We start from the raw sequence: 14,886 nt of genomic DNA, 5'->3' as shown, positions 1-14,886 counted from the left end.
TTCCGTCCTATCCACTATATAAATCCAACTCCAGTATTCAAGATTACTGACTCAACTCACCTGTATTCAATCTTATCCCATACTATTCCCCTTCAAATAGTGAATTCAGTTGAGATCCTTTGTCATTCCGCCCTGTTCTTTTCTCCACATCTTTACTAACTTATCTAGACAGACTGCTTTTTCTGTGAAACTCCTTCAAGGTATTATCCTTGAATAAGGATGTTTCTTATCCTGAATTCCTCTAGCCATCTAGGGAAAGGTGATCTCTCACCTCATTTCTCACTGCAACTTGCCTAGACATTTCTGCACTTTTCCCTACTTTCACAGTCTGTGTTTCACCAATGCTCAGAACAATATCTTGCACAAAGTTGACATTTAATCAGTAATAGTTAAAATTGAACTTGATAAGAGTTAAGCGAGGCATAATAATAGTTACTTGTCTCTTTAGGGTGGTTTTCAAGACTTTCCCATAAAGTATTACCAGAGTCCTTATGATATACAATAACGTTGCTTTAAATGAGCTATGTAAGACTTAAATCATGTAATGTTATGTATCGGTCACTTAATGTTTATGCCTCATTCTCTTACTATATAGTATAAATTCCATGAAATTAGGGGTAGTACTTTGCTTAATAAAATGAATGTTTTAAAATGTTCTTAATCACCTTAAAGGATTTTGATCAGGAAACAACAACAAAAAAAATGCCTTTAGCATTTAGGGTTAAAATACACTGATTTCCCTTTTAGGGTTTTCCTCAGCTATAAAACGAGGTGGGAGAGTGAGGTTAAGGGAAATATATTCAAAGATCTCTAAGATCCCTTTTCAGATCTAACATTCTGTGACTGTCTCATTTAACAGGATAGGATTTAGACTCAAAGAACATATTACAGATCAGATTTGGCTCTCACATTTCATAGATGGAGAGTAGTAGTTATGAGGGGAGAGAGGGGAGATTTAGGTTCAATATAATAAAACATGTTACCACTTTGGTAGCCTTACCACTTTTGAACAGCTCTTGTTAGAGTGGGATCCCCATTGCTAGAGATCTTCCAGCTGAGGTTAGATGAATGGGTATTCCTATTCAAGTATGGGTTGTACTAAATGGCCTCTGAAGTCTTTTCAACTTTGAGATTGTGTCCTACATCACATGGGAGATGCGATGGGGCCCAGTAGAATGCTGAACTTGTAGTGAAGAGTCCTAGGTTTGCATCACAGCTCTTATTAGCTGTGTGAACAACGGTGAGTCACAACTTCAGTGCTTGTTTCATCATCTGCAAAATGGAGATAACTTTGTACCAGAGTTATGTTGAGCAAAGAAAAGTTTTTAAAGTGCTGTAAAAACATGAGGGAAATTATCATGTTAAGTATTCAAGTTATAGCCCATCGTCATGACAGAACACTATCCAAATATACGCAGGTTTGTGTATCTCAAAAATCAAAGAGCTTATAGACCAAAATTAACCTATTCACAAAGATGTAGGAAATGCATCACACTATAGCTATTACGTACTGAGCCACACTTGTCCATTTCATAATTTAAGACAATCAAGTAGTAGGTCAGGAGCTAAGGTCAATCACTCTAGACATGACATTGATGCCTTTAATATATCAACATTTTTAGAGCAACTTGGCCAGCCTCTCTAGAAGTCACATAAAGCCTGGGGAAAATAAAGGTTTTTAGAAGTCCCTAAGAGCATATAAGGAAAACTATACCCTCATTCTCATGGACAAAAGGACTGCAAATATATCAGAATTTTTAGTTCAAATTTAGTATTCTGGATCTTATTTTAAGACAATTTAAAATTTTAGTAAAACAATCTACAGCTTTTTCTAGCATGCTTCAATTATAATTTCATCTACCTCATTACTTTTTGTCCCATCTATGCTTAAGCTTAGTGATTTGTTGCCAAAAGATACTCTAGAGCTGAGCCTCTTTGGAATAAGCTGGTTGTGCTTAGAGGTCAGATGTTCCTGTCAGTGGACTACTTTAAACCTCTTCAGTTTATCAGGAGCTAATAGAGCTTTGTGGGTTGGAGACATTTGTTACTTTTATACCATGATAAAATACAGAATTTTATATTTTTAAAAATATGGCATAATGAATTTTCAACATAACAGCACTGATACAGTTTTTGTCTTCCTATACCATCCAGCAACCAATTATATCACATGAAATTATTTTAAACACTTATGGACATGTACTCCTACTCCTATCTGCCCTACAACTTAAGAAGAATAGAAGTGAAAGTCATAAAGACACAGGGTTAGAGCAGTGGTTATTAACCTAGCACTTGTGAACTTCAAATAATTTTTTTTGACAACTATTTCAATAGAATTTATTTCCTCGGTTATACTATGTGTTTAATTTTTTGCATTTAAAAACATTTTTCTGAGAAAAGGTCCCATAGGATCCACTATACTACCAAAAGGATTCAGGCCATAAAAAAGGATAAGAAACCTTGGACTAAAGAATGACACCCAGAATAAAGATTAAAAAACAATTCATAACTAGTATAAGACATTAATTTTTCCATGTATTATTTACCTGTCTGAATATGTATGGCTTTTCTGTCTATATTCCTTGAGGTGTCATTCTTTGGACTCCCAAACCATACATAAATTTTTGTTGAATTGACCAATAGTCAATAGTCACAGTGAGGGTTTGGAAGAGATTTCTAGGGTTCCTTCTAAGCTCTACATGCTATGATCTAAATGAGGTCAAATCTCAATAGCTTCAAAGCAGCATAGGGGTTGGGGGGAATAAAATTTTCCATTTTTATTAAAATTCTTAACTCTTCACAAAGTGTGATTTCTTTTCCACCTGTACTAATTTCTTTAGGTTGCTGGGCCCATTCTAAATTTGCATGGCTGAAACAAGCTGCCTTTGTTTTTCTGGTCTGAATCACCTGGAAAACAGAGAAGAGGGGGAAAAAAAACAACCACCAGGAAATCACTTAAAGATAGCAATAAAAATGCTATATAATAGTTGCAGATATTTGCAAATATTACATAGTTACTGCAAACATGCATTCAGCCCTCCAATTTTATATACCTTAGTATGCTAAAGTACCATACTTGGATAGTTCAAGAATCCAAAATACAAAAACTCGAATGTACCCAAGAGAAGGACTTAAAAAGGATCAAAATAGTCATACCTCCATTTGTGAAAAGGATGCTTATTTCATTGAAATTAACAGTAAGAGATGGTAGAATTATATAAAACTAGATAGAACGTAGCTTCCCTTCCTTCCCCCTTCTTTGACGTGAAGATAGTTGCCGATCTTCCTCTTTGCCAAAGTATATGCCTACTTTTCTGTTAGAAGGACAACTGCCTCCAAACTCCCATCCAAGATGAAGAACATGATTTTGGCCAAGGAAGGATGTCCTCCAATCCCAGGGAATGAAGTTCAGTTACAACAGGCTTACACTCTTTCCCCACTTAAATCAACTTTACTAAAAAGGATCTTTGTTTCCAAAACATTTGTTAACAGAGGAATCACTATTAATGAGGGTAATCATGCCGAACAAAATTTTTAAAGTGCAATTAGTCATCAAAACAAAAAACACACATCTTAGATTAGCTTATGCCCTTCTTCCATTTCTTCCATTCCAAAGATAAACTAAGAGATTTTATTTCATTAGTAACTAAGCATGTATGAATACTTATAATTCAAAACAATTTTAAATTATCTTGACACATTTATTATACAGTCAAGAAGGAGTAGGAAAAAAAAAACACTGTACAAATACTTATGTATAGTTATACATTTAACAAGTATTTCCCAATGGATTTTTTTTTAAAGAAAAAAGAAAGATCTGGTCATTTGAATGCTTAAATGACTCCCAAGAAAATCCTAAATTTGCAGAATAAACAAGACAATCACAAACCTGCACCAAAAAATGCAGAAAATTATTGACAAATGGAAACCTCCCTTCCCCACAAACTATTTCACAATTTTTTTAAACACACAAAATGTATGTTGTATTGCCACTACTTCAAATATATTGTACCACATCACTTTTAACAACATTGAAGCATTTCATTTAAATTCTATTTGGTAAATATATTTATTTCTAATAACTACTTCCTTGTGGTCTGGATCATTTTAACTTAGTTGAATAAAATATCTAAAAAAGCTAAAGAAAAGAAAAACCCTCTGGCCATTCTAGTTATGAACACAGATTAAATACAATATATAAATGTTTTAAGACTATTCAGTAACACAAGTACAGGCCATACCTTTTTTTTATATATATTTTGTTCTTAGTTTACAATATTTCTTCATGCAAAAATTATTAAAATATAGTATAATGAGCCAAACTTGCAAATTCCATTCCAACCCAAACCAGTTTCCAGTAAGTAAAATAGAAAAACTAACCTGTATGCTACTAGATTTCATTATACTAGTAAGTACAATAGGAATGAGTCCTTGGCAAGAAGGAATAGGTTAATATAAATAAAGCATGCTTAAACACTAACCAAACAGATCACTTTCAGTTTTTCCCCCAACAACCAAGGTAGCTCTCAAAGTTTTGATGGACAAAATAATTCCGTGATCAATTTCAACCAAGTGGCAAATTCAGCACCATATATACACAGAGTACCTTATACTAAAAGCAGTTTTAAATGAGATTATTTCTTTAATAAGTCTTGGGAAATAGTTTTAAAAAAAAAAATTGCATGAAAAAATGCTATATTCTAAAGGTCAGTGGATATATTTCAATCTTGAATAATCCCTCTTCCCCCCTTTTAAGACACAATGCAAAATTAAAATAAAACTGGGGTGATAGAAATATATCATGTCACATCTTATTTCTCAGAGGTTGAAAATGGCACATTCAATTAGCAGGCAATATTGTAGTTCAGGGATTATAATCCCTTTAAAATTTAAAATGATCCATTAAAAAAGTCAGTGAGGCAACAATGGAAAAAAGTGAAAATACAAACTAAAAGCAATATTATGACAGGCTGGGGAACACTGGGGCAAAGAAGCTATCATATACAGATTGCTTCTGCATCTGTTTTCCAGGTTCCTGTTATATAATGCTGACAAAATGGAAAAAATAAATGAAGCATCAAGTTAAAGACAGCCAACAACCTTTTTGTAAAATCACCAAAAAACAAAAGCTAACCACTTGTTTAGAGTGGTATTTTTATTAAAATTTTTCCTTTGCCAACAGTTTTTTTCCTACAAAAACATTTGAAATAATATTAACATATAGTCCAAACTATATAGCCTAATAGGTTTTTAATATTTTCTGAGGGAAATGTTATAGAAATGTCTGGTTTGTCCCATATAGAATATGGGAACTTTTAAGGATGATACTACTTTTAAGATGATAAAAAGGCACTTCACTTGTCAGAAATTCTTTTGAATGGGCTGGCAAGACAACAGAATCAAATTTAGAAAAAATACTTATGGAATCTTATGAAAACTTTCAAGCATTCCAATTATTTTAATGTCTATTTCAGAATTTAAAAAAAGCTTCAACATGTAAATAAAATTACTCCCAGCAATCTAATGACTACCCAAGTTAACACTATTTCAATAAAGCCTTTTTCCTTTTTTAGTTTGGTGCTTAAAATGCTGACATCTCTTTTCCAGTGGCAATTAATTTCTTATAATGACAAGTCAAGGGAAATCTACGTCAGTGGCTGTGTTTTGCAATTATCTGTTGCCAAATAACAGGTTTATTTAACAAATTTATCCATTACATAACCTTGACTGTCAGATGGAAGAAAACCATTACATACTATATATATGTTTTCTGTCTCTTAGCATAACTTGCCATTGATAACAAGTTACTCATTTCTAGTCTCCACAAGTTTTTCCTTCCCCCAATCAAGATCAAAAACTTAACTAAATTCATACAAATTACTAGCATTCAACTCAGATTTAACATACAAAGTTAAAAAAAAAAAGACAAAAACTTAAAAGTATTGGAGAACTTTATCTCCTCTTCAATACAATCTATAACTTTCCCCTTTTTTGCTATTAGTTTTCATAATTTCATTAGAAAAAAGGGAAATAATTTGTTGACCACCTTGTTGTTCCCCATGCATAGCACAGGGAAAAAAATATTATTTTAAATACAAAGTTTTACCAAAAAAGAAAAAAAAAGTTCTTTGAACAACAAATACTAAAATGGAAAAACAAATCAACATTTCTAAATTTAAAAAAATTAGTTTTCCTTTTTGCTTTTATTTAGCATATTAAAAAATTTGTGCTGCTCTAGTGTTTGGATTTTAATCTTATTATCAGGATTAATCAAGTTAATCTATTTCTCATTTTCATAATTATTTCCAGTATTGAGTAAGGCGGCTATCTGGATTTCAAAACATCTGCATTTTTTACTTTTGCACTATCCATTTAAAAAATAGATCAATTCTTACAAAGTCTGCTTCTAACACAACTCTTTTTTTTTCTCCAGAATAATAAAAATACACATCATACAGATAATACAACCCAAATGGAAATGCTAATGGGTTGTAAATACATCTATTTTTGCACCATGAAAAATGGTAGATATATAATCTGCTCAAGTCAGGGGTCATAAACAAATACTGGTATTGAAATATGCATGTTTAAATCATATATGCCTCAGTAGACTGAAAGAGCTCTATATAAATATATAGAAATCTACATAAAGTGCAAAACAAGCAATATCAAATGTGTGACCTCTGGTATCTTAGTATTCCCATTCATCTGATTTCAAGTCAAGATAGCTGAGAATATTCTGTGCAAGCTTCACAGCTTGTTTTCTGGCAGCTTTGCATTTCTCCTCTCCTTCAGGATCCACAGCATCTAGTGCTAACAGTTGCTTTGTGAGGAGTTCCTCCAGCCTTATATAGGTCTTATCAGTTCTATTTCCATCAAATGAAAGAACTTCTCTCAAGATCTCAGACAAGCTTCCAAGAACATTCCAGATGGCTTTGTGGGATGGGTGTTCCTCAGCAACCCCCTGCTTTCTTTTCTCAAGAGCTTCTTTCAAGTCAATAAAAGTCATAAGTGTTTGCACTTCTATTACAGCTCTTCTTCTTGCTTCTCGAATACATGGGTTCTTTCCAAGGTCCACTTCATCCAACTGTCCAATTAAACCCTGCAATTCTGTCTTTGATCCCAGGTATAAATCAGAAGGATTTTGTGCTTTAAGAAGTTCATTCTTTACTTCTCTCATTTTCTTGAGGACCCCTTCTATTTTTAAAATGGATTGATTCTGTCCCAGGTCAAATGCATAAGTAGAATCTGCTTCTTCTTCTAAATCCAAATATTTCAATAATTTGTTGATATCTTCTACTACTTCCTTCCTATAATTTCTTATTTCTGTACGTCCACAAACATCTAAAGCATCCAGATCAGCAATCAACCCTGAGAGCACACAGGACAAGTGCTTGCAAGTCTCACTGTTATTTACTCCCATTAAAAGAGCAATAAGAGTCCCTCTGGCTTTGTTCACTTCGCACATAACAGAGTTTATTTTGGAGACAGAAGGATGTGCGTCTTCAGAAAGTGGCAAGGAAGGCTGCCTCTTCATGGAATCTTCAATAATCTCTTGAACTGCACATATTCTGGTCAATGTGTGATATCTTGCTTTTCGCAAAGAGATTTTCCCTCCAGTTTTTACATGTGTCAGTCTCAGTATGACATCTTGGATGGCTTCTTCAAATTCATCTGTTACCCGGTTATCTCCACTACAGAGTGGAGCAATTTCTTCCTTGACAAGTAACTGAGCTTCCTTAAAAATATTCTCTATCTCTATCCGGTGTGGGTGGTTTGCATTCTGCTCCAGTTCTTTGAGAAGGCGCTCTATGTCTTGAGCAACTCTTTTTCTGGCTTGTTGAATATCCCCCTTTCCTTCAGTATCTACAGAGTCGACTTCAAAAAGTTGTTTAGTCAGAATCCTCTCCAGCTTCTTATAGTTCTTGTCATCTGAAAGACCACTGAAGCCAATTACTTGCTGTTCAATACTCTTGACTTCCTTTTGTATTTCCTGAAGCCTACACATAGCAGGATGTTGATTTCCCATATCCATACTTTTATTTGGTTCAATTCCACAAGAGCTAAAAAAATGAAAGAGTGATTAGCTATTTTAACATAATTATTGAACAGGAAGTTGACATTTAATATAATTTCATTTCTTCCATGTTATTCTTTACATGGTAGTATTATGTTAGCGTTCTATTTCAAAAGTTGCCTAATCTTAGGCTACGTTTCACAATTGTACATTTTCAAGGATTCATAACTATGGCTATAGCTATTCCTTCACCAATATAATCCCTTTCTTGATGACCAAGTAGAAAATCTAAAATCATTGAAGACCCAAAATTCATCACCCTGAGGCCAACCTGAACCTACCCAAGATGTTCTTCAGATAACAAGTGGAGTGTCTATCACTGGGTACATACTGAAAACCATTCCTGCTTGGCAGAGCCCGCCAGATTTGTTTTCCTAATGGCATGAAAAATTTCAGACAAAGAAAGAACTATCAAACTACTCAAATAACTAAAAATTAGAAAAACAATTATATACTACTATGAGACCAGGACCAAGACGACTTGGATTCTGTGGCATTGGACCTATATATCTCAATTCTCCTCAACTGTAATAAATAACTATGACACAATCTATTAAAAAAGTAGGTTGCAAATAGTTTGGAATTAACATCATTACTCTTCTATATTCTTTAAAGTTTTTTTTAACTATAAAATTGGCTTTTCCTTTTGTTTTATGTAGTATTAAAAAGTTTAATGGTTGAAAAATAAAGAACAGATAAGTAAAACTGGTTTTTACTTTCTCTGACCTAATCATTCATATCCTACTTTTTTGCAAGAAAGGAAATCTAACAATAAGAACTAGGTTATTTAATTAAGCAAGGATACTGGAGAAATCTTACTCCCTTCTCTCCACCCCACTCCCCAAGAAAACAAAAATCAAACACCTACAAGAGACTTATTAAGTCTTCATTCCTCAGGATCATTCCTTAATCTACAGATTTTCTATTTTCTTTCTGCATTCACTCCAAAATCTCAAAAACCTTTCCATTAGAGACCTGGGAAGTATTCCATAGTGTGTTACTGGGATATATCAAGCCTGAGACAGTCAGTACTAGTGAAAAGGCTGGCAATATCTGAAGACAGAACTGAAGAAGAACTGGACCTTGGGTTCTGCTACTTATTACCCAGCTCTAAGACTTTAGGCAAGTTACTTCCACTTCCTTCTCTGAGTTTCATTATTCAGTTTTCTCATCTATAAAATGCAAGGGAGAAAAGGCAGACTATGTGAACTATCTTCCAAGATCCCATCTAGCTCCACATCCCATGACTTAGCTATTTCCCTCTACACTGCATATAAGGTCCATATGGGCCAGAGCACTGCTACTCAGTCTGGATGAACATCCCTTCAATATGAGATTCCAGAATGATTTAAAGACAAGTGGTTGATGGTATTCCTCAGCTCTACCTATTGACAAAGAACTTCACTAACAAATGCTATTCTCAAAACTGCCTTTTGGCAGAGGCCATATGAATATATATCCATATGTATATATTAAAAACAAAATTTTAGGGACACAGAAGTGAATGAGGATTTGGACCAGGTGCCACCTCCCACCTTGAGTTCTTGGTGTTACCCCGTCAATGGTCTCTTCAAGTTACTCAGAAGCAAAGAAATGATGTTAAATTGCTGAGCAGTGTTGTGACTGGCCAGGCCCCTGTGTTTGCTTCCAGAAGTTGTTAAGATGGAGGAGTCCCTTTATGGGTCAGGTGTCAAAGCCCAAGGGTACATCCTGTATCACCCTGCTCCAGCTAGTTGTTCTTAAAGGAGCACGGGCTCAGGGGACTGGCCACTTCGGCCACCTTCTATGGCTTGGCTTCCTGGGCAGGGCTGCCGGGCTTCCAGGGCATCTCGGCCCTTAACTTGGCCCTGACCTCACAATAGGGTCGGCCATGGGGGAGGGGAGGCCACGGGCCTTGCGGAGGCTCCAAGCTGGGCTCTCGAAGGCTCAGGTAAAAATCGATGTCCCCATTCCCTTCCACGTCAGTAAGGGGAGGGGATCGCGTTGGGGGGTGGAGGGAGGGAGCCTCGGGGAAGAAAGGGCTCCCTGTGGGGAGGGGCTCCTGGAGAAGCAGCTGTGACGGCGATGAGACGCCCCCTCCCTAGTAAATTTGAGGTTAGAGGGGGCCTCAGAGAGCATAGAAGGAAAGCGGGGCCCAGATTCTAAAGGCATGGGAGGAAAGGGTTAGGAGACTCCGCTTCTAAGAGCAGGGAGAGAATAAAAGGAGGAGGGACCAGCCTTTGGGAGTCTGGGCAATCGATGAAAAGAAAGGAGGGCCCGTGAGACTAAGGGGAGAAGAGTGAGGACGAGGCGGACGCGGGAAAAGGGGACGCGCCAGGGGTCCCGCTCTGGGGACGAGGGGAGGGATACATACCCTTCTATGGCGCCCTGGATGGGCTGCAGGGAGCGGTCAGTCACCTCTATGGGGTCTCTTACTCTCGCTCTTATCACCTCCAGTCGGATACTGAAAAGAAAGCGTCCCGGTTCGCTCAGCTGCCCGCCCCGCCCCTGCCCCTCACCTGTCCGACCGTCGCCATTTCCCGCGGCCCGGCCGCCTCACGCCGCCCCAGCCAGGCTTTTTCCTCTTCCTCCCCCGCCTCCCTCCGCCCCCAAGCCTTCCGCAGGCCGGGCGCCTCCCAGCCCGGAAGGGCCCCTACCCACCCGCGGCCTGGGGAGAAGTCGCTCCGCCCCGAGTCCTCGGGAAGCCGGGGGGAGGTGCGTCGAGATTGCGCCGAATCACCGGGCGAGGGCGGGCCAGGCTGCCAGATGAGGGTAGGCCCCGTTGCAGCCGCCTCCCCCGACGCTCCAGCCGCTTCTACCGCCAGCTGGTCCTCTCTGGGCGCGTACATAGTCGGTCCCCTGCTCTCCGGCTCCTGCTCCTTCTCGGGCTCCTCCTCCGCGGCCGCCATTTTACGAGACTGCCGTAAAGCGGCGCTGTCGAGGCTGGATCTAAGGGGCGCGAATGGCGGCAGCCGCGGCGGTTACACGGGTGGGCTGGAGGCAGGGGGTCCTCCGTCTGCCCCGCCGCGGCTTCGCTTTCCACGGGTGCCGGCCAGGGCCGGAAAGGGGAGCAGAGCCCGGGGACTCCACGCAGAGCCGGGTAACCGGGGTGTCAGCGGGCGGGCCTGGGGCCCCCGAGGTGGGAAGGAGGCCTGGCGAGTCCGCGGGTCCGCCGTAGCCCAGCCTGTACCCACGGAAGCGACGCTGGTGTCACTGCGCCGGGGCCCGGGGAGAGGGTGTCAGCGAACCTCAACGTGTGTCTCCCTGTATGTGTATGTCACTGAACCCCGACGCGTGTCTCTGTGTCACTGAGCCCCGGCCTGAGGGAGTGGCGGAGAGTCACTGAGCCCCGACGCGTGTCTGTCACTGAGCCCCGGCCAGTGGGGAGGAGAGGCGCAGAGAACGTCTCTGAGCCCGGGCCCCGTGGGGGAGGGTCGCCGGGAGAGCCTCGGCCGGTGGGGGAGGGGGCGAGGCTATCACTGGCTCCAGCCGGTTTGGCACCGGTTCTGATGGGGAGCCGAGCCCCGGCGTGTGTCAGTCACTGCTCCCGGGACTGAGGAGAAGAGAGAGGGACGCCGACTTATCCCGAGCCACTGCTTCTCTCTGGCCCCGCCCACCCGGCCGTGGAGAGAGTTTGCTTCTAAGCTAGGCTGGAGGGGAGCGGGTCACACTTATGCGGCATCTGGGGGTGCGGGGGCAGGGGAAGTGCCCCTCAGCCCTCGTCTGTGCCCCGGAACCTGGTGTGTACTTTATAGAATGGGATGAGAGCCGTGGGTGAGAGCCAGAGTGCCTAAGCCAGGGCTTGTGTGTTCGTGATTTCCTAAATCTCCGCACGTTTGTCACACCTTCAAGGGCCAGGCCTCTGAGTCACCTGGCTGCAGAGGAAGAAGAAATAAATGGACAGATTGCAGCTGCTTCTTGGGCTGTGAGGAGGGTGTGTGTATAGTTATGCCCTTGAGCAGGACCCCATCCTGTGTGTGCTCATCATCCATGATATATAGGGACAGAGCTGAGTATTGCCTCAGTCTTCTGTGGGGACAAAAGGAGAATGGGGATTTGGATGGATATTTTGTCAGCTCTCTACTCTCCTCCGTACTTTTTCTCATTAACCACAATCTAAAAACAACTAGTTATTTTTAGTCTAGGGACTATATTCATTCTCTCTCATTCATTCTCTCTCTCTCTCTCTCTCTCTCTCTCTCTCTCTCTCTCTCTCTCTCTTTTTCTCTGTCTCTCTTTTTCTCTTTCTCTCTCTCTCCTCTTTTTCTCTCTCTCTCTCTCTCTCTTCCCTCTCCCTCTCCTCTTCTCTCTCCCTTTTCTCTCTCTCTCTCTCTCTCTCTCTCTCTCTCTCTCTCTCTCTCTCTCTCTATATATATATATATATATATATATATATATATAATAGGACTATATATAAGGACTGTTAGGTTTGAGTAGTCCTTTACTCTGCTGTTTTATAAAGTTATATCAGATGAAAAGTTAATATCTAAGAGCTCCTCGATAGAAAAATTCCTAACTTGAGGCACAAGTTTGGATCTCTTCCTGATACATTGCTGGCTAATTTCAGGTGTGTTTGAGGGGAAAGTCAAGATACATAAAATGTTTTTGTAAAAGAATCGATCAGAATAGATTTCAGTATCTCCCATTGTGTTTTGAAATCACCTTCAGCTCTGGAAGAAGTCTTTCTGGTGGTTTCAACAGAGTCTTTCAAATGTTTTTATGAGTTCAATTCCCACCCCCACTCCCCATTTCTTATTTTTCTGCCACAACTCAGTATTGGGCTTGATGTATGCTTGTTTTTTGTTGCCATATGAATTAATTGATTCACTGATTCTCTGCTGAAGATACGATATTTAAAGTGTAGAAATGCAGTACCAAAAAGCAGTGTGGTATAGCAGATTGAGAACTGGTCTTAAAGACAGGAAGCTTTGGCCAAGCCTGACACATTGGCTGTGATCCTGATCAAGAACTTAATCTCTCAGTTCCTTGGGAGGGCTAGGTGGTCCAGTGGATAAAGCACTGGGCCTTTAGTCAGAAAGATTCATCTTCCTGAATTTAAATGTAGCCTCAGATACTTATTAGCTATATGTGACTTTGGCAAGTCACTTAACCCCGTTTGACTCAATTTTTCTACTATTAAATGAGCTGGAGAAGGAAATGGCAAATCAGTATCTTTGCCAAGAAAATCCTGAATAGGGTCAGGAGGAATTAGAGGAAACTGAAACTACTGAATAACAAGCAAGTAAGTTTCAGACTGTAATTTGGATGACAAATTGTAGTATTAGTAGGGAGAATTTTCTTCCTATGAGTTTTTTATACTAGTGAAATCATCATAATGTTTCCACTACATTCATACGCCACAATTTGTTCAGTTATTCCCCAGATGATAGATACTTTATTTCCATTTTTTAACCACCATAAAAAGTGCTAGTTTGGTATGTATTAGAATTTGATATCATTTATAGTGAGGTATCTGAGTTGAGTTGGCTTAATGTACATTTTTCTAATTAATGATTTGGAACTTGTTTCTTTTTTAAAAATAGTATTTTATTTTTCCATCTACATGCAAAGATAATTTTCAGCATTCTTTTTTTTTTTTTTTTTTTTTGAAAAGGGTACCCTTATTTCTTTTGTAAGGAGACTAATTAGAAGAATGAATTTTCTTGTACATATGTACTCTCTTTTAAAAAATTTTATTGGTATCTTTTATTTTACATCCTTAGATTTCCCTCTTTATTTCTCCCTTTCCTGCCCCTCAAAAGCCATCTATTTTTTAACAGGGTCTTTTCTATTTTTTAATTTAATTTTTTTATTTCAGATGAATAAATTTATCTACCACCCTGCCCATCTCCAAACAAACAAAAAACCCCAAACCATTGTAACTGGATATATATAGCCAAACAAAATAAATTCTCTAAGAAACATATCCAAAAAGTATGTGTCTCAGTGTGCATCCTGAGACTGTCATCTCTCTGTAAGGAATGATTCTTTTCTAGCATTCACTTTTGTAAAACATTGTGTTCCAAATTTTTCACGCTCCCTTCCTTACGTCTCCCCTATCCGAGAGAGGAAGCAATCTGATATGGGTCAAATATGAGCAATTCTCTTAAATTCTCTCCATATTTGTCATGTTCAACTAAAATCAGATCAAAAGGGGAAAAAACCCACATGTTTAAGGGGAAAAACTATAAGCAAACAAACAACAACGAAAAGATGAAAAAACTATGCTTCGATCCATATTCAGTCTTCATAGTTCTCTCTCTGAATTCGACTGACAATTTCCATCCCAAATGTATTAGAATTACCTTGAACCACCAAATTGTTGAGAGCCAAGTCCATCACAGTTGATGATCAGGGAGCGGTCTTGTTACTATGTACTGTGTTCTCTTGGTTCCATTCACTTTACTCAGTGTCAGTTGAGTCTTTCTATGTAAGACTCTCTGGGCCTCTCTAAAATCATCCTGCTGATCATTTTTTATAGCACAATACTATTCCATAACATTCATGTACCATAACTTATTCAGCCATTCTCCAATGGAAGGGCATCCACTCAATTTCCAGTTCTTGCCACTACACAAAAGGGCTGCTACCAATATTTTTTGTACATGTAGGTCCTTTTCTCTCTTTTATGATTTCTTTAGGATACAGACCTAGTAGAAACACTGCTAAATCAATGATATGCACAGTTTTATAGCCCGTTGAGAATATGGAACTTGTTTCTTACATTGTTCTCTTCAAAATTGTTTGTTCATATCCTTTACCCAGTGATGTATTTTCCATTACATTGTGCTAATTTTGAGGACTAAATAGCTTTTGGAGCAGAGGCAGAG

At 39.0% G+C, this 14,886-nt stretch overlaps 2 protein-coding genes across 12 annotated transcripts in view; one reads left to right on the top strand and one right to left on the bottom strand.

The window, feature by feature from the left end:
• Positions 1-3,687: 3,687 nt before the first annotated feature.
• On the bottom strand, positions 3,688-10,985 carry BAG5 (BAG cochaperone 5). Of its 3 annotated transcripts, XM_031953178.1 has the most exons (3): positions 10,718-10,985; positions 10,431-10,520; positions 3,688-8,063 (listed from the first exon to the last, which is right to left on the bottom strand). In XM_031953178.1, the coding sequence occupies exons 1-3, from the start codon at positions 10,963-10,965 to the stop codon at positions 6,692-6,694; spliced, it is 1,710 nt and encodes a 569-aa protein (XP_031809038.1). In that variant the 5' UTR covers positions 10,966-10,985; the 3' UTR covers positions 3,688-6,691. The 3 variants fall into 3 exon arrangements, with proteins under 3 accessions (XP_031809038.1, XP_012405645.1, XP_003756558.1); XM_012550191.3 differs by lacking the exons at positions 10,431-10,520; positions 10,718-10,985 and adding an exon at positions 10,576-10,706; XM_003756510.4 differs by lacking the exons at positions 10,431-10,520; positions 10,718-10,985 and adding an exon at positions 9,613-9,887.
• The window catches only part of LOC100924867 (cytochrome c oxidase assembly factor 8), a 39,594-nt gene continuing 34,632 nt past the window's right edge, over positions 9,925-14,886 (top strand). For 7 of the 9 annotated variants that reach the window (XM_031953180.1, XM_031953182.1, XM_031953186.1 and 4 more), the window contains exon 1: positions 11,001-11,156. In XM_031953180.1, coding sequence (XP_031809040.1) covers positions 11,019-11,156 — 138 coding nt within the window. In that variant the 5' untranslated portion in view covers positions 11,001-11,018. Of the gene's footprint in view, positions 10,008-10,098; positions 10,172-11,000; positions 11,157-14,886 lie in introns of those variants that run through there. The other 2 variants (XM_031953185.1, XM_031953187.1) reach the window with 2 other exon arrangements.

The sequence above is a fragment of the Sarcophilus harrisii genome, chromosome 2 (genome assembly GCF_902635505.1).
Source record: "Sarcophilus harrisii chromosome 2, mSarHar1.11, whole genome shotgun sequence".
Taxonomy (NCBI): domain Eukaryota; kingdom Metazoa; phylum Chordata; class Mammalia; order Dasyuromorphia; family Dasyuridae; genus Sarcophilus; species Sarcophilus harrisii.
The sequence above is the reverse complement of the archived record's forward strand: the minus strand, read 5'-3'. Positions and strand labels throughout refer to the sequence as shown.

What these genes read in the sequence shown, in the direction of transcription:
- BAG5 (XM_031953178.1), bottom strand. Translation starts at nt 10,965, where the DNA reads ATGGCGGCCGCGGAGGAGGAGCCCGAGAAGGAGCAGGAGCCGGAGAGC. An exon ending in GACTTCTCCCCAGGCCGCGG is followed by an intron (nt 10,521 to 10,717) that starts GTGGGTAGGGGC and finishes CTTTCTTTTCAG; the next exon opens with TATCCGACTGGAGGTGATAA. An exon ending in ATCCAGGGCGCCATAGAAGG is followed by an intron (nt 8,064 to 10,430) that starts GTATGTATCCCT and finishes TCATTTTTTTAG; the next exon opens with CTCTTGTGGAATTGAACCAA.